Source organism: Ailuropoda melanoleuca, chromosome 11, assembly GCF_002007445.2.
Source record: "Ailuropoda melanoleuca isolate Jingjing chromosome 11, ASM200744v2, whole genome shotgun sequence".
In the NCBI taxonomy this organism is placed as follows: domain Eukaryota; kingdom Metazoa; phylum Chordata; class Mammalia; order Carnivora; family Ursidae; genus Ailuropoda; species Ailuropoda melanoleuca.
In genome coordinates, this window is record NC_048228.1 from 38559079 (window position 1) to 38583082 (window position 24004).

The 24004-nt window shown below is 33.7% G+C and overlaps 1 protein-coding gene across 3 annotated transcripts in view; it reads right to left on the reverse strand.

The window, feature by feature from the left end:
* Positions 1 to 24004, reverse strand: part of MMRN1 (multimerin 1) — a 62759-nt gene that overhangs the window by 25496 nt on the left and 13259 nt on the right. For all 3 annotated transcript variants that reach the window (XM_002917710.4, XM_011223032.3, XM_019798030.2), the window contains exons 3-4: positions 10675 to 10794; positions 7528 to 7634 (exon numbers count right to left, since the gene is read on the reverse strand). In XM_002917710.4, the coding sequence (XP_002917756.1) occupies positions 7528 to 7634; positions 10675 to 10794 (227 nt within the window). The remainder of the gene's footprint in view (positions 1 to 7527; positions 7635 to 10674; positions 10795 to 24004) is intronic.

Below are 24004 nucleotides of genomic sequence, written 5' to 3' on the forward strand. Positions count from 1 at the left end.
ACGTGCTGTATAAACTTTTGACTCAAGTAATGTTCTGAAGTTTTGTCATTTAAAATTTAAATTACTAGATTTATTTTTCATAATGACTATCAATTTCTGTTAAAGTTCATTTGCAATCAAGAGGAAAATATTAAAGAACTTTATGAAATTAGTCTCATGAAATAAGCTTTTGAAATAAAAATTTTCAAGTAAAGCAAAATTTTTGAAATAATAAAAAAATTCCACAAATACTTTATCGGTGTTAATAAAAAAATCAAAAGAAAGGAAAATATTTAGGAAATAAAATTAGAATTTTAACATTATATAATTTAAATAATAGATCACTTTTAGAAAAGAAAATACTATAGAATTACCTAATATAATTCCTACATAGGCATAGCATTATGAATGTTTTATGTTTCATATTTGTAAAACAAGCCTTGTTTTAAAAAAGTGGAGAACTGCTTTTCAGAAATGACATTCTTTTTTTTTTTTTAGATTTTATTTATTTATTTATTTGAGAGAGAGAGTACAAGCAGGGGTGGGGGAGGAGTGGAGGGAGAGGGAAAAAGAGAATCTCAAGCAGACTCCATGCTGAGCAGACTCACAACCCCGAGATCATGACCTAAGCCAAAATCAAGAGTCACATGCTTAGCTGACTGAGCCACACAGGCACCCCCAGAAATGACATTCTAATAGAGACGTCAATTCTCTTTAAACTCTCTAGGGGAAAAAATATTCACCTTGTTAAACTGTAGATAATTTGAAAACTGAGAGACATTTCAGATATGAAAAAGTATATGTAGTATTTGAAACAAAAATTAATAAGCAATCAATTATATGAGAAAACATCAATTTTTCTAATTATATGATAATAGTATTTAATGACAAAGCTAAAAAATATAATAAATGTTTACATTCCTTGATTTATGGTGCCATGAATTTGGCCAAATGATGTTTGCAAAGCTCTATGAATTAATTAAGTATACATTCCTACAATGTTCATGAGTTAGTAATAAATATATTGAATATTAAAAAATCCACATAGTATTTAAGGGCTGGAAAAAATTTAAATGCAGTCATTGTTAATTCAGTTAAGACTAACAGATAATTCAGCAGGATGACATTATCATTTATGTTACTAGGAATGATCAACTTGCTGAGTCTTGGTATCACCCAGTGACTCTAAATCTGACAGAGAATTCTTTAAAGGAGGTTGAGACAGTCCCTTACATTAAATCATCTATCTGACAGAGACATCATTTAGCTGGCATCACCTTTGTCATAAAAAAAAGCATGCCAATAAGTTTTAGAAATTAATAAATTATTTAGAATTACTAGAATAATAAGATGAATGGTTTGTGTTATGGTTTCTATTACTTGATACGTTTTATAATATATTTTTTATTTAAAAATACATATTAATAAGTATTCAAGTAAATTGTTAAATATAATCATTAAACATTTATTTAAATAATCACAATATTTATATCTATGAAATATATTTATACATAGAAAATATATGCATTAACTTAAAAGTAATACATTTTTAACCTTTGATTTTTATACTGATTTATATATTAATTGATGCTATTAAATTAGCTGTTATATGTTTGACTATGACCCTTGCTCCTTCTCACCCCATCCTCATAATCAGCTTGGGTGCTGATGCTCCTGGTGTGGAGTAACCACAATAAACATCACAACAGCATTTTATACAGGGTTTATTTCCAGAGGTTCAAATTACTTAGCCTAAGCTTAATTATGAATAGTAAAGCATTGTTTTAAATTGTTTTATTATATTCTAATGAAATCAGGTCCTTCATCTCACTCTTTGTATTATATGTTGCATGTTTAATGTAGAGATTATAACATTACTTCACTTAGTAACCTTTCTCATTTGATAAGGACTGACAATCACACACACACACACACACACACACACACACACACACACACACACACGAGAAGGTAGAGGGTATTTTAAGTCTTCTAGGATTATATCTGACCGGGGTTAGTTACTTCCTTAAGTCACATTTCTCTCTGTGCCATGTAGTCCGGGCAAGATCTTAAAGGTACAAGAAGTAAAAACAAATCTGGACAAAAAGTAAAGGGGCAAGAAAGGAGGTAAATGAAGAGCATTCAAGTCTGATTTTCTATTGCCCTTAGGGTCAAAAGTATTTCAGATAAATATCATTCATGCAATCTGGAAAAATGCTATTTATTGCATTGTAAACAAGGGAATAGAAAGGGACATACTAGAGAAAGTCAGCAGATTAGACATAAAAACTACAAAGACCAAAAAAAAAAAAAAAAAGAAAAACCCTTTAGAATCAGTGACAAATGGAAGAGAAAGCAAATAAAGAAAACTGTCAGAGAAAAAAGAAAGCTATTGAAAGAGACAATAATACATAGCAGTGTCAAGCGAAAGTCTTTAGTTTTCTTGCATACTAATCTTCAGTAATTCACTCCTCATTTTATGAAAATATAATGTATGTTAAATAAGAAAAATGAAATTTTCTCCATATTTTTGTGAAGTTTAAGAAGACTGGTTTGAAAGAAAATGTAATGGGAAAAATAAATATTAAGTGACAAAAACTGATGTGATTGTGTGTGTGTATGTACACATGTAAAATTTTCCACTTGCTCTTAGTTGTAATTATTTTTAAATTAATTGTTTAAAGAGGAACTAGGTGAGGAAATTGTACTACTAAGTGAAAGAAACAACTATTAACCACCGTACAAAGATCCTTGAGATCCAATTGTCATATGAATCTCTCTTCTCAGGAATTCATTGGATCGGGTCTCTGCCAAGGCTGTTAAAAACTTGAAATGCCTGTTAAACAAATTCACTAGTTTATCTTATCTTTTCCTAGCTCTGTTTGTTGACTGGAGTTCAATACTTGCATTCATCCCAGTTTACTACATGGAATTTAGCCAGTGGAGAAGTGCTGATAGGATCTCTGACAGTGGAGTCAGTTACTCTCCTGTGATAAAGTTCCTGGAAGATCGATGCTCTTTTATTTTTTCATCGAGCAATGTTTCTGTCTTCCCAAATGGATTCGCTACCACAAGAACTGCTACAAATTCTAGGTTTCCCAGGCAATCTTATCTTGCACTTCAGCACAGACCTTTGCTTTGTTCTATAGAGCGGATTTCTTGGTTCTTTCTGAGGCATAGGTGCTGGGACAGAAGGATATTTATTTAAGTCAAATAATTTTTAAAGATCTTTACGCACTTCAGATTTTTTAAAAATGTAATGTATTTTTAAACATCAGATTCCTTTTTTTTTCTATTCCTTCAATAAAATTCCTCTTTTTTCCCTGCATGGAAACACTGACCTTGATGGATCAAGGACTTAGAGAAGCAAGGTCAGCAAGTGTCAAGAGCAACAACTTCCCTAGCAGGTGCTTTTTCCTTCCTTCTTTCCTTCCTTCTTTCCTTCTTTCCTTCCTTCCTTACTCCCTCCTTCCTTTCCGTCCTTCCTTCCTTCCTTTCTTCTCTTTCCTTCCACCTCCTCCTTTTATTAGACAGGTGTTATCTATGAGTGTTTTTTTTTTCTTCCAGACCTTTAAGGCATATAGAGGAAGTCATTGATGGCAACTCAGTAATGAGGAAGCTTGCTCTTAGAACTAAAAACCTTCCTGTGTGACAAGACCAGTTTCCCGCTGATCCTGCAATACCAGGCGAATACTTACTTGGTGATGGTCAGTACATATATATTTACTGAGATTTGGTAGTCAAACCAAAGAAAGCAATTTGGTGCTACAAAGACCTAAGATACATGGTGACTTTTGACTAAATGTATCATAATTGAGCAAGATGCTTATAGATGGTAATGTTCTTTCTTAAAAGGAGAAAGCATTAAACGCCCCTGTGATGAATTAGATATGCAAATATATAAGAAATACAGGGGCTTTTTTTCTGCTTTAAATATTTATATTAATTGAAGTCATATCTTAAAATAATTTTACTGGAGATGTCCCATATTTAAAATGCTAGTTACAATAGCTTATAAAATTTCTTGAATTATTTCACAGCATTTGTGAAATGAAATATTTTTATATATTCATAACCCATGGCAGGGGGTCAGTTTATTTCAATAACTGCATGATTGTATTTTTCAGCATTCATGCTATCTGTGATACATTTCATAAAACATGATTTTCCTATAGAGAGGATCTGACTAAAGCTGACTGGAGTTTTTTTTGTTGTTGTTTTGTTTTTAACAGATTTACAAAGACCCTTTTCTTTCCTCCTCTCTAATCAAATATTATTTGAACTTAAATTCCTGTTTTTTGTGTCATTAGAGCAAGCCAGAGTTTCCTTGTTTTACTTCAGAACATTTTAGAGACATCTACTGGAAAAGCACATTATTGCAAATTTTATAAAATTGGTTTAAAAAGGATATTGTTGCTGACATTCCAAAAAAAAATGTGTTGGAGCCCACATCACAAAATTAGGTCCCTTTCTGAAGATAAATTCTTTGATCCTCAAAAAGGTATACCAAATGTGAAAAACACCAAAACTGTTACTTTGCTGTGGGACTTAATGCTTCTTCCTTTTTTTACCCAACAAAATTCTATTTACCTAGACTTTTAAAAAATTGGTTTCCTCTTGATAGTATGATGAATATTTTTAATTAGCTAATCCAGAACGTTTTACCAGAATTTTGATTATCTAAATGGTAGCAAAATGAGCACGTGTGGAAGTTCAGTAATATTACAAACAGCATACCGTACAGTAAGACAACAAGATGAATTGCCTCATGGATTTTGAATCACAATATCCCTTTCTAACAGGTTGGAGATGGAGCTATAGAGGGGTTGGGGATTGAAAGAAAAGGAGAAAAAGGTAGAGAAGTGGAGAAGGAGAAATAAAAGTACAGTTGTTAGCTGTTCCATTTTATTCCTGTTCTACGGATCTTCCCTGTATATTTACAAAAATCTCCCTACTGTAATCGAAATGAAAAAGAAATTGTTACTTTTGTATTATGACATTTATTTTATTTGTGGGGATGAAACTTTGGGGGAAGTAGGGATTTGTAAAATGTATGTAGTATTTTACAAATTTTCTGTGGATAAAATAATCTCCCGATGTGAAGGACTAGCACTGAAGTAATTATCACAGTAGCTACATGACCAAACCCTTGAGGGCTCTGAAGAAGTTTAAAGAATGGATGAGCCACACTGATTATTCTTGTCATATTTGGGGCTGCTTGACATATGAGACAGTGAAGAGAGTTTTGTCAAAGGAAACCTGACAATTTTCCCTTCCATATAAGAACGAGACTGTTGGCACATAAAGTGTGATGGTGGGGGGGACTTGGAATGTGGTGGGGGAGGAATCAGAAGGGAAAAACGTGGAAAGAAAGAAAAGAAAGAAAGAAACAAACAAACCCAGGATAGATGAAATAATGAAGACTGATTCAAGGAACAAAGGGACACACTAGTTCTTGAAGCTACCAGTGCATCAACTGCACTAATAAAAATTTCAACAGCTTTTATGCACTGCAATCAAAATGAAGAGGAGGATGGTCACAGGATCGTTAGGGGTGACAGTAGGGTTTTTTTGGGAATCACAGTGATACCGAATTGATTGGATGACATGACACAACGGGCATAGCTGCCATCGGAAAGTTATTCCCACCACAGATTTCAGTAGAAAGATGACCTTTCCACTACGGTGTAATTAGCAGATGCCTGCATTATGAGTAATTCTATTGATAGTATTGTGACAGAAGGTCATTGTCAGATCAGGGCTGGAATATTTTTGTTAATGGGATTCATGGTAACGATTTGCAAATCGGGTATTAAAAATATCCACAGGTTGCTTCCAAATAGAACACGAGATGTCGGTAAATCATCAAAGTTAAGCTATTTGAATTCAATGTAAATATTTCATGTGATGCTTTGAAAAAAAGGAGGTGACAATACATAGTAGATATTGAAAACTGCCAACTAGCCTTGTTTCTTGTGCATACATTTATAATGATAGAATTCTACGATTTTTCCTCACAGATGTGTATAGTCCACCTTAGTGATTAATTATCGATTAGTAGGTATAAAAGGACAAAGTCTGAAGTAATGGCTGTCTTAATCAGCTGCAGCCCATGACATTCTTCGACATAAAGATTTTGTTTCCTGCCACACATCAGTGTTCAGTTCCGTAGGTACCATAGGGTGTGTAATGGCCTTCTTAATTTCTAGAAAGGTACGCTGTGAACAAACGCTTGAATCTTTAAGAATAATAATGGAATTAATACTCCTAAGATATCCTTCACGGAATTAATACTCCTAAGATCTTCTGCATGAAAGAGGAAAAATACAAAAACTAGTCTTAGACTTTAGGAATATAATTCTAAATACCGTTCAGAAACTTTTAACCATCTGCTATATACAGATTATATATATTTTACCACTGGGAATAAAGCTGTGCACCTCACGTAAATTAGGAATCCTGTGAAAGCGGGATCATATTTGGACTTTTTTAGAATATGCTAAATTACCTTGTTTCTAAATACTTTTGGCACAGATGATATTTTATTTAAAAGTTTATTTTACCTGATTATAAATGAAGTACCTATTCATACTATATCCTGAAAATGTATTAAATTTTTATAACAGCTCTGCAATTCAGGCCAGACCCAGAACAAATAGCATTACAGTTGAATTTGCCTAGAGATTCTCATTGAATGGGCTAGAAAAACCATATATAACATCCCTAACGAAGCTGCAAGTTTCCTAGAGCTTTTGTATTACAACTTTCTTCTTTTTTTAAATGTGAATCATAATGGCTTCTCCACACTTACATTAATTTTTAATCACAGTCTCTCACGCTGCTTATTGAATTCCTCACCATTACTAATGGTCTTTCTTGTAATATTCATTCATTTAAAATATGTATGTTGATGCCATATCCTATTTTTCAAAGGAAACCTGTTTAAAGCCAAAAGCAACATAATAGCCACATGGATGTTAGGCCACAGCAGGTTACCGTGTGTTCGATTAGCCTTGCCACCAGAAAATCCTTAAAATCACAGTTTATAAAATGGCTCTATTAGGATTTAAGAAGAAAAGCACAATTATTCATGCCACGTTTGTATATTCTTTAAAACTGAATTTCATTCATATACATAATATTATTTCAAATAATTGAACTGGAACAGAACTAGAGGGTAGTTTTATTTTCATATAGAGGCACTTCTAATGATTATCTAAATATAAAATTAGGATTTCTGATATTTTAATAAGGCATGCCTCCATAGCATATGAACAGTAGATAATCAGATCTCCACTTATCCGTCCTCTAAAACTAACATAACAATATAGGAATATATAAGATATCTCGTTATAAGATTTAGGGTGCTAAACTAACTACTAAGTTAGGAAGCTCTAGAGAGGTAACAGTTTAAATGATTTGGCTGTGTGTTCATTAACTTTGGTTCAAAAGGGAAAATGCAACTCTTTTCTTCACTAAAATCAGTTGCTTATTCTTCAGAAGTTTTATGCTTTTCATTGTTATTATAAAATTACTATTAGAATATACCTTTTAGCTGGCATTTTGCTCCACTGAATCCAGGACAGCACTTCCATTCCAATGAGGTAACGATTTTGTGTTGCATCCTGTAGACAGGATTTGATATCTTCTGAGATCTGGACAGGAGAGCAATTATTTGTGTTACATTAAATGATCAGTTGGGATAATTAAAGTTTTGGAGACAATACCTAAAATGTAAGAAACATTCAGTAAACATGATCTGTTATTATTATTATAATCTTCATCATCAATATTATTATTATTATTATTACTATTATTATTATTTTGATAGGAGAGCCAGCACATGGGAGAGCGGGGCAGGGTGGGGTGGGGAAGGGGGAGAGGGAGAGAGAAAATCTTAAGCTGGCTTCACGATCAGCACAGAGCTGATGTAGGGCTCCATCTCACAACCCCGAGATCGTGACCTGAGCTGAAATCAAGAGTTGGACGCTTAACTAACTGAGTCACCCTGGTGCCCCTCATCAATATTATTGTTAAACTTACATTTCTTTAAATAAATTACAAAAAACATTAAGAGTTATGCTATTTGATATTTTAAGTTTATACCTATCATTACATTTTCTAAACGTAGTATAACTTTTCCCTTGATAATACTTTTACTAAACCAATGTTAAAACTTATTTTAATTCTATTTTTTAAATAGCTTATAAGGACAATTTCTTTCATTTCAATTCTTAGTATTCTTTATATCGTTATAGTTAAAAGGATCTGTTTTCCCCCAGATCAACATCAAACAACTGAAACTGTGTATCAGTGATCTAATTGAAATTATGATAACCACTATGATTTTTAACCTCCACTTTTTCCTTTCTCAAGTTTTAGATTTTAAATTTTTAATATTATTTCTCTCATATGGTATTTATCTCTGATAGAGAGAGATGGAAAGAGAAAAGGAAAGAGAATGAGAGGGAGAGAAGAAGGGATCTAACATGAGAAAATATTTCTGAGAAGAAACCGTGAAAGGGAAATGAAGAAACTATACATTTTAGCATAGCAATCCATATAAATGGTGAATGGTACTAAATTGTAGGCCCTATATATGTAAATGTGAATCATAAATACAATTTGTCCATGTTATTCTTACCCTTATGACTTCAAAATTTAGCTAATGTTTATCAAGTGGGCCTATGAAATGGGTATATATATATATTACCTTGTTTCATTTACTTATTACTTCTATGTAGAAAATATTATTACTATCCTGATATGCTGATGAGGAACCTGAGAAACACAGAGCTGAAACAACATGCTCAAAGTCTCGAAGCTAAAAGTGATCAAGGGGTGCCTGGGTGGCTCAGTTGTTAAGCGTCTGCCATAGGCTCGGGTCACGATGCCAGGGTCCTGGGATCGAGCCCCATGCACGTTGGGTTCCCTGGTCTGTGGGGAGCCTGCTTCTCCCTCTCCCATCCCCCTGATTGTGTTCCCTCTCTTGCTGTCTCTCTCTCTCTGTCAAATAAATTATAAATAAAATATTTAAAAAATAAAATAAAAATGATCGAGGTGGGATTTTCATCCACGCTGCGTGGGCTAGCCTCCCTTTTACTATCTAGAGTTTGTCCCTTACAACTCTGTGGGGACAACACTAGTCAATTTCCTGGATAAACCCTGATCATGTGGGGGGAATGTATTTTAACCCACTGGGCTTTAGGAGACTTGGGTTTTAGTTTCTGCTGTGACTTGAAGGGTAATTCAATCTGTGAGGTTATTCTTCAGTTTTAAAAGGAGCTATAAGTTCTCTCCATCTCTAAAAGTAGGCTAGTCGTTTACCTGTGTTTATGTCAGTTAATTATATTCAGTAAGTAACTCAGTCTAGTGAAATAGCTCCAGTCCAGTAGATAAAGCTAAATAGAAAGTAAGGCTGTTTGGAAAAGGACTCTTTAGAGTTTATTAGGATGAACTCAAGCAGTTAGTTGCATTATTACTAGAGTCAATGTCCCTGCTTTAGCAAACTGGATCCCTGCTATATGTTTCTCCGACATAATAAAGAAGAAAGTGACAAAAGCTGCATGTGTCCTGAAATAATGAATGAATGGAGAGACCCATTCGAAGGTGGAGAAAGATAAGAGATGAGCATAAATGTACATATTCTGGTTTGTTTAAAGAGAGAAAGAGAAAAAAAACTCACCTTGAACTCAGAAGGGCAGTATAATGGGGTTACTGTGGCAATATTTTCATTACTGAAGAATTAACAATGCATTCTTTGTATCTCATGTCGACAAGGAAATTGCCACAAAGGGAGTAAATGCTGAAAGCGGAACTGGAGCTCAGCTCTTCCAAATCCCTAAGATGTGCTTAGCTCTCTGGACCATGAACCTTAGCTATTCCTCCAGGGAGTAAGAAACACCTTGATTTTACATATCCTTCCTGTGCACTGTTCCAGATTGCCAATGTGTCAGATTCATTGCCTGAGTTATTTGTATGACAATTTGCATAACATGAGCCATCATGGCCTGAATAATAATTTTAGTTTTTATTTCAGGGTCTTCTGAAACACCCTCAGATAAGCTAATGTGACTGTGTGAATTCAGAGAATTTACCAATTACTCAGCCCCACATCTGAACAACTTTCAAATGTTCTCAATAGGTTTTTTAAGAAATGAAAATTAAGTAACATGAATAAATGAAAATTAAATAACATGAATCATTAAAATAGGCATATAAAGAAAGGCCCCACTTAGCTGTTTTATCATGCACAATTGCCAATTAGGGTGGCTTGCCAAGTTATGGACTTCTCTCTGACCTAGTATGAAGCAGAAAGTATCAATAAAATTTTAAAACTGTGTATGAATTTCATAAGAATTAAAGGACAGGATTATTGGTCAGGTCATAGAATAAAGGTAATAGTAACAGTAAAAATGGAAATAAGCATGAAAATTAGCATTTATTGAAGACTTACAAAGTACATGTCCCTAGGCTAAGAATATTACTGCATTATCTCACATATTCTAAAAATTCCCATATGAGGCATGTATTATTGGTATCTTCATTTTCACTTACCCCAAATCATGCACCTAATTTACTATGATGACCGTACTCTAACCTTACTATACATTTGCACCTGGGATGATTAACTTTCTCTATATATTCTCTATATCTATGTATAAGCAGTGGCTATTTTCAAAAAAATTCACATACCTCTGAGGACAGGATCCACTGGCCCAGCCACAGGGCCCTCTCCCACTTGGAACATAAGTGACTTGGTTGTCTAGTATCACTGTGGGAGATAATCTCGTATGTACATAAGCGCACCAATTCCTACGGAAGAGATAATTTTTGTTAAAAAAAATCATTGTCAAAAAGAATTCTTTCCATTAAAATTATTTTCATAGGCCTGTATCTATTGCTGTCGGTGTTGTGGATTAGATACTTTGAAAAATTGGTATCTAGCTTTAAAATATCTGAAGATGAGAGAAAACATACTTGTTATTGCATTGCTGTATGCATGAAAAGGAAAGGAAAGCTACAAAATCACAGTAAGTTGAGAATAAACAAGAGTTAAAACCAGAACTTGTATTGTTCAGCTGTAAGTTAAGTAAAAATCCAAGATCTCCCTTATGGCAAATGTCAGTGTTAGCACTGAGATTGGAGACTCAGACCTCGGTCCATTCCTTCTATTGAACAATGTGCAGTAAGACAAAAGCAAATAAGCAAATGCTGTAAAAATCAAAAAAAGAGGAAAAAATAACTATTATTAGCAGCAGATGATATGATTGTAAATAAAAAATATGAAATAGCCCAGATGCAAATGATCATAAGAGTTTAACAATGTAGTTAAGGTCAATATAAATTTTTTATAATTAATAAACTATATGGCCACAAAGTTAAGATCAGTTACAGTTCAATGTACCAACAATAAATTTTAAAAAAGTACTACTTACAATAGCAAAAATAACATTATTCTTCTTAAATCCAACAAAAGAAGTGTAAGATATAATATATAATTGCTAAGCTTTATTGAAAGGCCCAAAAGAAAATACAATAAATCCTGTTAATGGATGGGAGCAGACAATGTAAATATATCAATTCTCCTCAAATTAATCCACAGATTTAGAGCCTTTTTAAAGCAAACCTTAATTTGATACAAGTTTAATAAGCTTATTCTATTTTTTATGTAATAAACTAATAAACCAAATTTCAGAATTTCTGGCTCTGGCCAATACAGAGCATCCGATTTACTTTCCCTTGGCAAAATCTATAAAGCTGGATAAGATATATAAAGCAATAATTTTCAGATGTTGAACAACAAACAATGCAGTGAAATGATTTTTTGAGAGAAGGGAACAATATGATGTGAATTCCACATTGAATCTAGTTTTCTGCCTGCAAACAATTTTCAAACGACATTGCAAAGGAGTGGGTCCCAAAGAGAGCACTGGATGAAGGAAATAGATATCTGAATTTGGGGCTGCTGACGTAGTCAGAATATGTAGATGAAGTTCATAAAATGAGGGGGAGTGACAGATGTCATCTTAAAAGTCAACGTAGGGGTTCTTTTAAATCTTGGGTTGAATACCACACAGTGCTTGCAAATAGTAGTCTTTGCAAGGCCACCTGAGAACAAATATCATAAAGCTGTGTGAGCTGAGCAAAGATGCCAGATTTTACCCCATTGTGGAGAATTCTGACCAACCAAAGAGGAGAGTTCTCATTAAACATCTGAGTGCCTGAACCTAACAATGACTGCATCCCGTAGGGTAAGGCTAATCTACACACACGCCAACAAAGCCTTAAAAAAAAAAAAATCCCATCCTTGATATAACTAACTCCATGCCAGAACAGAAGTCAAAGCTCTTTAAGGGAAGACAACAAAACCTGTTCATAACATAGCAGCTCAACATAAACAAACAAAAATAAGAACTAGATATGTGAAGAAGGTGGAATATAGGACCAATACATGGGTAAAAATCCAATAAACAGAGACAAAACAAAACAGAGATGACATAGATGTTGAATTGACAACCAATGACTAAAATAGTTATTGTAAACCTGTTCACGATTATTGAGGAAAAAATGAGCATAACGAATAAACTCATGGCAAATATAAAAAAAAAAAGAACCATTAAATAGAACCAAAACATACAAAATATGAATAAAGATGCCTGGATTGGGTTTAACAGAAGTTTGGACTCTGGACATTAAGATCAATGAACTTGGAGGCAGGGCAAAAGAAACTATCCACACTGAAGGACAGAGGGAAAAATATTAAAATATAAATGAACAGAAACTCAAGTGGTCCAAAATACATTAGAGTTCCAGAAGAGTAGCAGAAAAAGATCAAGGAAGAGTAAATAGTTGAAGAAATAAGGGCTGAAATTTTTCTAAATTTGGTAGAAGACTATCAGTCTTCAGATCTAAGAAGCTCAATAAATCCAGGAAGATAAACACAAAGTAAAACTTCGCTTAAGTATGTTATCGATAAATTCCAGATAAAAAATATAAAGAGAAAAAAAAAGACATTAATTCGGAAGAGAAGGGAACTACCTCGACTTGATAAAGGGCGTCTATGACAAACCTACAGCTAATATCATACTAAATGGTGAATGAATGAAAGCTTTCCCTTGAGATCAGAAGTAAAACAAGAATGTCTGCTCTTGTAACTTCTATTTAACATTTTGCTATAAGCTCTAGTCAGGCAATTATATATATATATATCTATATATATATATATATGTAGATATAGATATAGATATATAGATATATATATTCATAGAGACATATTTCTCCTATGTAGAAAATTATTAAAAATCCACTAAAATCCTACTAGAACTTATAAGCAAGTGCAACAAGGTTACAAAAAGCAATTGTATTTGTGCACACCAGCAATGAATGACTCAAAGATGAAATTAAGAAAACAATTCCATTTACAATAGTATCAAAATTAAGCTCATACTCAGAAATAGATTTAACAAAGGAAGTACAAAAATGACAAAATATCATTGAAAGAAAGACAACCTAAATAAATGGAAAGGGTTCATCGATCAGAAGACTTAATATTGTTAGAATGGCAGTACTCCCTAAATTGATGTACAGCTTCAACACAATCCCAGTCAAAATCCCACCTGTCTTTTTTTTGCAGAAATTTAAAGCTGTTTTTAAAATTCATGTGGAAATGCAAGAAACTCAGAACAGCCAAAACAATATTGAAAAAGAAATGGAGGGCTCAGTACTCATGCTATCCAATATCAAAGCTTATTACAAACTGCAGTAAGTGAGACTGTATTTGACCAGCATAAGAATAGTGCTATAGATCAATGGAATAGAATTTAGAGTTTAGAAATAAACCTGTACATTCATGGTTAACTAATTTTTGACAAGCGTTCCATGCAATTCAATGGTGAAAGAACATTCTCTTCAACAAATGATGGTAAGATAAATGGAGGCAAACAGGTAAAGTTGGATACCTATCTCATATCAGATATAAAAATCAAATCAAAAATGGATCAAAGACTTAAAAGTAAGAGCTAAAACTGTTAGAAGAAAGCAAAGGCATATATCCACATGCCCTGGGATTATCTTGCCAGTGTAATAAGGCAAGAAAGAGAAGTGAAGTCACCCAGACTGAATGTTAATAAGTTAAAATTATGTTTACTTGCAGAAAATGGGTTTTGTGTAGATCATGATGAATCTACAAAAAAATTAAGTAATTAGTGAACTTAGCAAGATCTAAGGCGAATATACAGAAAAATCAATTGTTTTCTAGGTACTAACTAAAATACTTAACTACATACAGTTTAAGAACTTTTGGTCATGTCAAGACACCAAAGTGATTTAAAAACAGACTGGGGGCACCTGGATGGCACAGTTAGTTGAGTGTCCGACTCGGTTTCAGCTCAGTTCATGATCCCAGTGTTGTGAGCAGCCAGCTCTGCACTCAGCACCGGGTCTAAGATTTTCTCCCTGTCCCTCTGCCTCTGCCCCCCTTGCTCTCTCTCTCTCTCTCTCATTCTCTGTCTAAAAAAAAAAAAAAAAATAGAGAGAGAGAGAGAGAGGCTGTGAATCAAAAGATTAGCATTCATAATATATAATAAATTCCCACTAATAAGTAAGACAAGGACAAGGTAAAAATAGAACGATAGAAAAATGGACAAACTGCTTGAATGAACATTTTATACAAGGAAATACCAACAGCCATTAAACATATAAAAAGAAGGTTAATTTTGTTAGTATCAAGAAAATGCAAATTAAGATCACAATGGAATATTTGATACTCCAGAATAAGCAAACATTGAGAATTCGACAATCTCACATAGTCAGAGGATATAGAGAATAGAAGGAATCTCTTAAATTCTGTTGATAGAAGTACATATTGGTACAACCACTTTGAAAAACAATTTGTTACTATTATGTAAAGATGAACATGCAAATACATCTGACCCAGTGGTTATACTTCTTGATATATATTTAGGAGAAAAGATTCCAAATATATATATGTTTAGAGAAACTAAACTGCTTTATAACTATATCCTATCAATTTAATTATATTAAAATATAATTTTATACCAGTAATCATATACCTGAATATTTATAGCATCAGGCATTATTCATAATTATAAAAAACTGAAAGTAACTCAAATGTCCATTTAACATGTAATGGAGCAATACGTGCTGAAATACTTACACAGTGGACATTATTCACCCTTAAAAAATGAACTATAATATTATCCAATAGCCCAAATTTAACTTATATAACAAACCTGTGTGTTACAAGTAACATAGGGAGAAGCATAGTATGATGCATTTTTCTTATATAAAGCTAAAATAAAAGATGGATAATGTATTGTTTAGGGATACCTGTATATAAGGTAAAATTATATTTAGTAATATCTCTATTTTGTATGGGTCAGATATAGCATAATTCAAAATATTATGATAAAAAATAAAATAAATAAATCCTGTCTTATTGAAAGACTTAGCTGACTTGCTGTTCTGATACTCATGTCTTAACAATGAGACCATATTGAATCCATAACTTTTCTCAAACCAGTTTCTAAAAAACTTTCTTTATATCCATCCATGTATGCTTATTCCCTTCAACATATAAAATCGTACAGAAATAGTTGAGAAACTTTCATGATATCAAAGTCATTTGCCACAATAATGTCATGATCAGACAAAAACAGTCTTTATTAAAGTACATTTTTAGATGACATTCAAACATTAGAAGCCACCCAAAAGGATAAAGATTTTTAAAGATGTTCCCTACCTCTAGGAATTTTAAATTGTGAATATACATTAATGCTACAAATGGAGTCCTAGGGGATGGAGAGAGAATTAAATGTTCACTATTAAGTAAGTGCTAATACAAAACATTAATTACTTGCAGTTGCATAAAAATAAGTTATTAAACAAATTACATGAGAAAGTAAGTTATCTAACACACATGCGTGAGACGTAGGTGCTGTAGGTAGAAGTCTAGAAAGTGTTTTTATTGTGCTTGTAATATGTTACATAAATTACCTCTCTAAAATTTTTAAAGGTAGGCAGCAGAATCTTTATATAAGCACTGTTTAGGAAAACCAGCTTCACTTCTGGTTGGAATCAATACCAGTTATTTTATCATAAAAGACCTTACACCAAACTATGGGAAATTCTTAATAACTGTAGGCTAATTGAATTAGATTATATCATGATATCTTTTTCTTCTTATTTTTTTCTATTGTAAATATGCATCTCATTACATTTAATTTATATTCTTCCCTCTTACTTATGATGAGTTTTTTTTTGGGGGGGTCAGGGATGATTTACAAAATACGGTATTAAAAGAAATGTCATATAACTGCATAATCTGTGGGGCACCTGGGTGGCTCAGTCATTAAGCATCTGCCTTCGGCTCAGGGTATGGTCCCGGGGTCCTGGGATCGAGCCCCACATCGGGCTCCCTGCTCCACTGGGAGCCTGCTTCTTCCTCTCCCACTCCCCCTGCTTGTGTTCCCTCTCTCGCTGGCTGTCTCTCTCTGTCAAATAAACAAATAAAATCTTTAAAAAAAAATAACTGTATAATCTAATCCCTACAAGTTCAAATCAATCTGAGATATATGCCTCTAAATCAGTAGAACGTTTGAAATCTATTTTGCCAAAAAATACAAATAATAATTAAAATGATACAGAAATCAATCTAGGTGCATTTGGGCGACTCAGTCAGTTAAACGGCTGCCTTGGGCTCAAGTCATGATCCCAAGGTCCCAGGATCAAGCCTTGCATCGAGGGAGCCCGCTTCTCCCTCTGCCTTTCCCCTTGGCTTGTGCTATCTCACTCTCTCTGTCTCTCTCTCAAATAAATAAATAAAATCTTAAAAAAAAAATCAATCTAAATGTTAAGGACCAAAGGGGGAACACAGTTTTTCCCCAGGGTAGAGCCACTGAAGTTAGTAAACATTTGCTTTGGAATATTTAGGCTTCTTGGGACTGAATTTTTTCTACAAATGAAGCTGATTCTGTCATTCATCCAACTATAGCAGATACATTGAGCACCATATAGCTTATTATCTTATTGGATAAGAAGTTTGAACGGTTAGTTCCATCAAGAAATAAAAAGACCTTTTGGCACATTTTATAAAAGCATGGTGAGACTTGCAAAAATACTGTGAAACAAAGAACTGGCAAAAGCGAGAAATAGAAATACGAAAGATTTCGGGGCGCCTGGGTGGCACAGCGGTTAAGCGTCTGCCTTCGGCTCAGGGCGTGATCCCGGCGTTCTGGGATCGAGCCCCACATCAGGCTCCTCCGCTATGAGCCTGCTTCTTCCTCTCCCACTCCCCCTGCTTGTGTTCCCTCTCTCGCTGGCTGTCTCTATCTCTGTCCAATAAACAAATAAAATCTTAAAAAAAAAAAAAAAAAGAAATACGAAAGATTTCAAATTGAGAGGACCACACAAAAGGTATATTTTAAGATATGAATGAGATTTCTTATGCAAATCCACTGATCATCCTGATTATAGAGAATGACCAGCTTCAACAGAGCCAGTTATATAGTCTGTCCCCTGAATTGGCTGCATGGGTGTTGAGGGAGGTGTACAAGGCAGGACAGAGAAAATTATCACCATCCCTACATACTCTGGGCTTTAGAAAAAGAGGTGATAGCTAGATGGATAGGTAGCAAGATATAGATATTGTTTGTGAGACTAAATCACAATGTCACCTGCAGAGATCTTTTAAATTCCTAAATACTAAAACAATCTCATTGACTGAAAGAGTTGAGTAGGCAAAAAGCAGACCAGCAGATTGCTCATGGCCCAGCAATCTTTGATCCAGTGTAAATTAGAAGAATTCTCCACAGCCAAAGAGCCCCTGGTGTGACTCGTAATTAGGTTTATGCTACTGATGAAATAAGCTCATTAAGGGATGTTAAAAATGTAAATAGAAATTTTAAAACCAAATTGTGGGAAAATATAAGTTTAAAAATAGAAAATTAAGCATGGTAAAATGGTGACAGGCAGCATAAAGGCAAATGTAATGATCCCAGACAAGCATTTTGCTGAAATCTAAAAAAGCTTTGTACCTTTCCAGACTGATTATGGTGGATGGAGAGCAGTTACTTTGAAGTGTTTAGCTTTCCATGGGGTCGTAACCCTCCAAACAGCAGACTGCATTTGGGATTCTCTTTAAGGGTAATAACCCGGTTTCTTTTGTGCAGCAGCATGTACTGAAAAAGGCTTGTATTGATTCTTTGGATTTTCCAAGTTAATAGGTAAAAGGTTTGTTCTAGGGAAAACCAGGCAGCTTTGGTTATTTACGAACACCAGCCTAGCTTACAGACCATGCAAAAGAGAAGGTAGAAAAAGGATTCTAGTTTGACTTACGCAACTTGAAGTCTTGTGGATAATGAACTAAGAGAAGCATTGTAAATAGACAATCTACTGTACTTCTGATTGAAACCTTTTAGAAACCCAGTCTTCCAGGGACCTAGCAAAAACACTAAATTAAAAAAAAAATCTTCCATTAATCAGTGATTTGTCATTTGAAGCATACCCTGACCAAAGCATGACCCAATCATATCCATTCTTATCCTGAACCAAGAGTAGACCGAGCAAAAAGGATTCATTTAAACAATGACCAAAATAAATATTTTCCTTAAGAAATAAAAGACAACAATCAACCAATTAACATTGTCTATTCTAGTCCTTAAAACTCATATTAATATTGCTTGCCATCCTATTCATAAAAGGCTGAATGTTTAAACTTGTATACTGATAATCTGTGGCTTGAATTGACACAATGGCATGAAAAGAATAGGAACTGTGGATATTCAGTAGACATCAAGGTAAACCAGCAAACCCCCCATCATAAACTAGCCAATGATATGTCATTTTTTTCTAGGAAGTTGGAGAAAATTTTGTGTCTGGGGGGGAAGTATGAAGTGAAGGACCTTTACAATTTTGTTTCCTGTCATCTCTTTTTTGAGATGAATTTAGGGATTCAAAGAAGAACAAGAGGAAAATGAAACACAGTCATGGCTACTGAAAAATTACAACATTCTCAAAGAAAGAGGATCATTTTGCAGCTCTCCTGTCACCCTCCCACACCTTACCTAACAACCACCTATGCCTCCCTGACTTGAGAATCATTCCTTACCTTGTACCTAAAGGTGAAAACAAACTACAAATGATAAAAATATATACATGTATTAATGAATTCATAATTGCCTCAAGGAAAGGACTAAGTTTCCAATGGGATTTAATTTATAGATAAGAATATTAATTAATCCTCCCCCAAAAAGTAGTTCATTCCTGTTGCCACTCGTTTATCTCATGAGGAACACTTTTGTTTTAATTACAAAATGATGATGGCATGGAAATACATTCCAACAAAACCTACCTGAGCTAAGTTTGACCATCGCTAATAGAGAAATTATGAAATTATGGTATAGTACATCATTGTACACTAAACCCCTCGAATACATAGCAATTAAATCCCCACCAAATTCAACGATAATAAGTGAGGTAAACATATTCTAAACACATCAAAAGTAGTCATGTGTTTTTAATGACAAGTGTTTACTACTTTTGTAAATCCAACCTGCTCATTCCTCAACTCAATAACATCTGTGTTCGATTTCTTCTCTCTCTTTGTGCCTCTCTCTCTCCTATAAATCAGTAAAAGGTAATTCATTTTAAAAGGAAAATTAATGATAAAGGCAAGAATATATCCTAACAAGCCCAATTTTGTTGATGTCGATAATAAGAGAAAAAGAATCAAATAAAGCCTTATTTGGTTTAACAGTTCCATTACTAAGTTCCTAAGGATAAATGTGTGCCATAAGTTTGTAAAAAAAAACAAAAACAAAAACAAAAAAAACAGTTTTCAGATAACACTACCAGTCAGGGTAAATGTTCTCCCTAGCACACTATGCTAATTTCAGAACATCATTCAAATTTCATGGATAACAATAGCCAAAAGGTGGAAACAAAGTGCCTATGGACAGATGACTGGATAAACAAAGTGTGATCTATAGTATTTATCTGTCCTTTAGCTATCCACAATGGACTATTATTCAGCCGTCAAAAGGAAAGGAATTCTGCCACATGCTACAGTATGAATAGATGAAAAGGGAAGAGAAGGGAAAGGAGGGGTTTCTCTCCGTTTCACAGATGTCATAAACACTTGTTTTTCCCACCTCTCTAAGTCAGACTTCGAAGGTCATCGCTGAGGAGCAAGAACTGCCTCCCACACAAGGTTTTCATTCTCTTCTTTTACTCCACACATGCGGGCAAATGAAGAAGAGATTGGATCTCTCTGTCTGCAGTTTTTGCTTCTGGTTTTTCCCTGAACGAAGCAGAAGGGGAGGAGCAGAAACGGGGATACCTACATAAACCAAACAAAACAACATGGAAAAGTTTCCCTGACTAGAGAGCCAGGTAACATAGTTGTTGACTTACGCTCCAGGCAGACTGCCTCCTTTGATATTTTGACCCACAACTATTAGCCATCAGCTTGTTCATTAAATGTGGCTTCCTCTTCTATACAGTAAGTATAATCATATAACCTATCTCACAGGGTTGTTGTGAGACCAAATGAATTAATATAATATATATAAAACACTTGCTGCTGATTACATGGTTCAGAGAGTTAGTAGAATTTTTTATGAAGGGAAAAGAAATCTGTATATCTACCTATATATTTACATATCTCCCAATTTTTGCCGTATATGCAAATAGAGACATGGCTCCTTTTATGCTTCTTTAATGATCTGATAAATTTATCTTAACCATAATTGGTTTTATATATATTTTTTCTCCCTTTCCCTATGCCTCCCCCACTGCTCCCCCCACTCATACTCTCTCTCAAATAAATAAATACAACCTTTAAAAATAATAAAAATAATTTCCAGGAAACCATTACAGAATATTATCATCCTTTATGTTCAGATCGCATGATGAAGCTTAGCTCTTAGAATACATATATATATATATATATATATATATAAAATGTTTCTATAGTCTTTTTAGAAAAGATTTATTTATTTATTTGAGAGACAGAGAGAGATAGCACGAGCAGATAGAGGGGCCGAGGGAGAGAATCTTCAAGCCAACTCCCTGCTGAGAGCAGAGCCCAACATGGGGCTTGATCTCAGGACCCTGAGATCCCGAACTGAGCTGAAACCAAGAGTGGGACGCTTAACAACTGTGCCACCCAGATGCCCCAAAATGTTTCTGTAGTCTTAAAAAATTATCAACATAAACACTTCCCAAGTGTTATGAAATCTTTATTTTATACAAGTCTTTATTTTTTAATCAATGTATAACAAGAATGCCTATATCAAATTAATTTGAGAGACTAGAATTTACCTGAGTTCACCAGTCATAAATGAGAAAGTACTCCAAAGGAAATATGCACATACACAATATGAAAGAAGAAATGATAGAAATTGAAAGCAAGTACTTAGATTTAGTAAAAAGATTCTTGATACATAAATCACACATGAATAAAACATTAGACTTTTTATATTTAGTTTGCCTAATAGTCCAAAGGTAAGTTCATCTAGATACTAATCTCCTTAAGAAAACAACTTATTTTCAAACAAAATTTATGTTTGTAATTCATTAATATTTTAGTGTAAGTACCTTTATATAGTCTATGTTTTTCAAAATTCTACATAATATTTAAACTTGGCTAGAAATATTAGTTTTATAAAAGAATCATGTAAAAAGTATTTAAAACAAATTTTGAAAGGCAATCATGCAAAGCTCAGATCATAGGGAATTTCTGATATTCTGACACTTTAATTTTCTGGTTAATTTAGGTTTTATGAAGAAACTCTTTTTTTATATACTAAGTTTTGCAATTAAAGTCTTTTGTCAGACATCATTAATTTGTCTTCCATCATGGGCACTGTATGGTAAATAACTGAGTTTTTGATGATAGGTGGTTATACAGTGCCTCAGAGTCACAAATTATTGTGTATATACAATATTTTCAGTGTAAAATTTTAGGAGAATGAGCTCAATGTGTCCCCATTCCAGGGGATATGTATGGAGTTTGCTTTTTGATCCAACATATTTTTTAAATTTTAAAGCTAATGACAGTATATTTTTAAGAGACACATTGAATTAGAAATGTATAACATATTATATATGTAATTTATTTGCATATTTATAGGTAATAATTCTTAAAAGTACTTAAATATACTTCTTCATAAATTTGTTTCATTTTACCTAAGTTTATTTTATTTTTTGCTTCTTTCCCCTACCCTGTGACTTCAGCCTATTCAGGGACATGTAAACTGTTTCTATTCCAGTAGGTGTCAGGCTTTCCCAGAGTGCAGACCAGAAAGCCTCAGAAAAGGCAGGCTAACAGATTCTATGATGCTTAGTTCTATACTTACTCCAGTTATTCCTGTAAACTGACTCTTTTAGCATTTTGTCTTAAATAATAAATGTTTAAAATACTATTTTCATATTGAAAAAGCCAAAAGGTGTGGAAATACAAAAATTTCTCATTTAATCATCTAGGATTATATAAGCACTCATTAAATTCTAGCATGTATAATATAGTACATATTTATATACTCAGCAGCAATTTAGGGAGAAGAAATATCAAAGGAATGAAATAAAAGGAAATGATTAATGAGAAAAAAATTAAGACACAGAATATACTCCACTGAGTGTTGGTTTTCACTGGCAATAATGTAGTAGATGCGTTTATTTCCCAAGGAAATTAAAAAAAAAATACTCTTTAACATAATGGTGTGTTTCTCTTGACAATTTTACAGCTTGTGAGAGTAATCGCCTTTGGAGGCTATTAGGTCTGATAATAACTTTGCAAAATACATATGACAAAGATTGAGTGTTTGTGTCCCCCCAAAATTTATACATTGAAATCCAATGCCCAATAAAATAATATTGGAACTAGGGCCATTGGGAGATAGCAGTGCCCTCTTGATGGGATTAGTGGCCTTTTTAAAGAGGCCCTAGAGAGATCCCTCATACTTTCTGTCAAGTTTGAAATCTGGAAACTCAGAAAAGGGCTCTCTCCTGCCCATGATAATCTCAGATGTCCAGCTTTCAAAACTGTGAGAAGTTCTGTTGTTTATAACAACAGTCTGTGTTATTTTGGTATAGCAGCCTCAAGGAACTGAGACAACATATAAATTTAATTGATCAGATTTTTCACACTCAAAACCTACTCATAATTCACAGAAATAAGCAGAAAAATGAATATTACAATGGTAGAATTAATTTAATGGTTAGTTTTTAAATTATAAACAGTATTTTTAAAAATGTGGTGTTCAAAATTTTTACTTACAAATGGTCTAGTGGAAAATTTGGAGAATTTACCATTTTAGACATTATATTAGAAGTCATAATTCATTTAAAGTAAGCTACCTATTTGTGCATACAGCAAGTTATTTAGCTTATAGAAAATGAATAAATAAATGAAGTTCTAAAAGAAAGGTCATTGAACTTAGCAAATTAAATGCTCATCTTCTTTGGTATTCAACTTTTATTTTGCTTCTGGCATCTTTCATTAATATTTTACCATATTTATAACCATTGTGCAACAAAATAAAATAAAAAACAAAGAAGTAGAAAACTGACAGCCCTGGTTTCTGCTCTATTCTCTCCTCCCTTTCATTAAAACAAAACAGTAAGATACGTGTGAATAAACCTAACTAAAGAGGTAAAAGATTTGTACTCTGAAAACTATAGAACATTTATGAAAGAAATCAAAGAGGACACAAAGAAATGGAAAAGCCTTCCATGCTCATGGACTGGAAGAACAAACATTGTTAAAATGTCTATACTACCCAAAACAATTTACACATTTAATGCAATCCCTATCAAAATACCACCAGTACTGGGGAACCTGGGTGGCTCAGTCAGTTAAGCATCTGCCTTCAGCTCAGGTCATGATCCCAGGGTCCTGGGATCAAGTTCCACATTGGGCTCCCAGCTCAGCGGGGAGTCTGCTTCTCCCTCTCCTTCTGCCTCTCCCCCTGCTCGTGCTCTCTCTATCTCTCTCTCTCTCAAA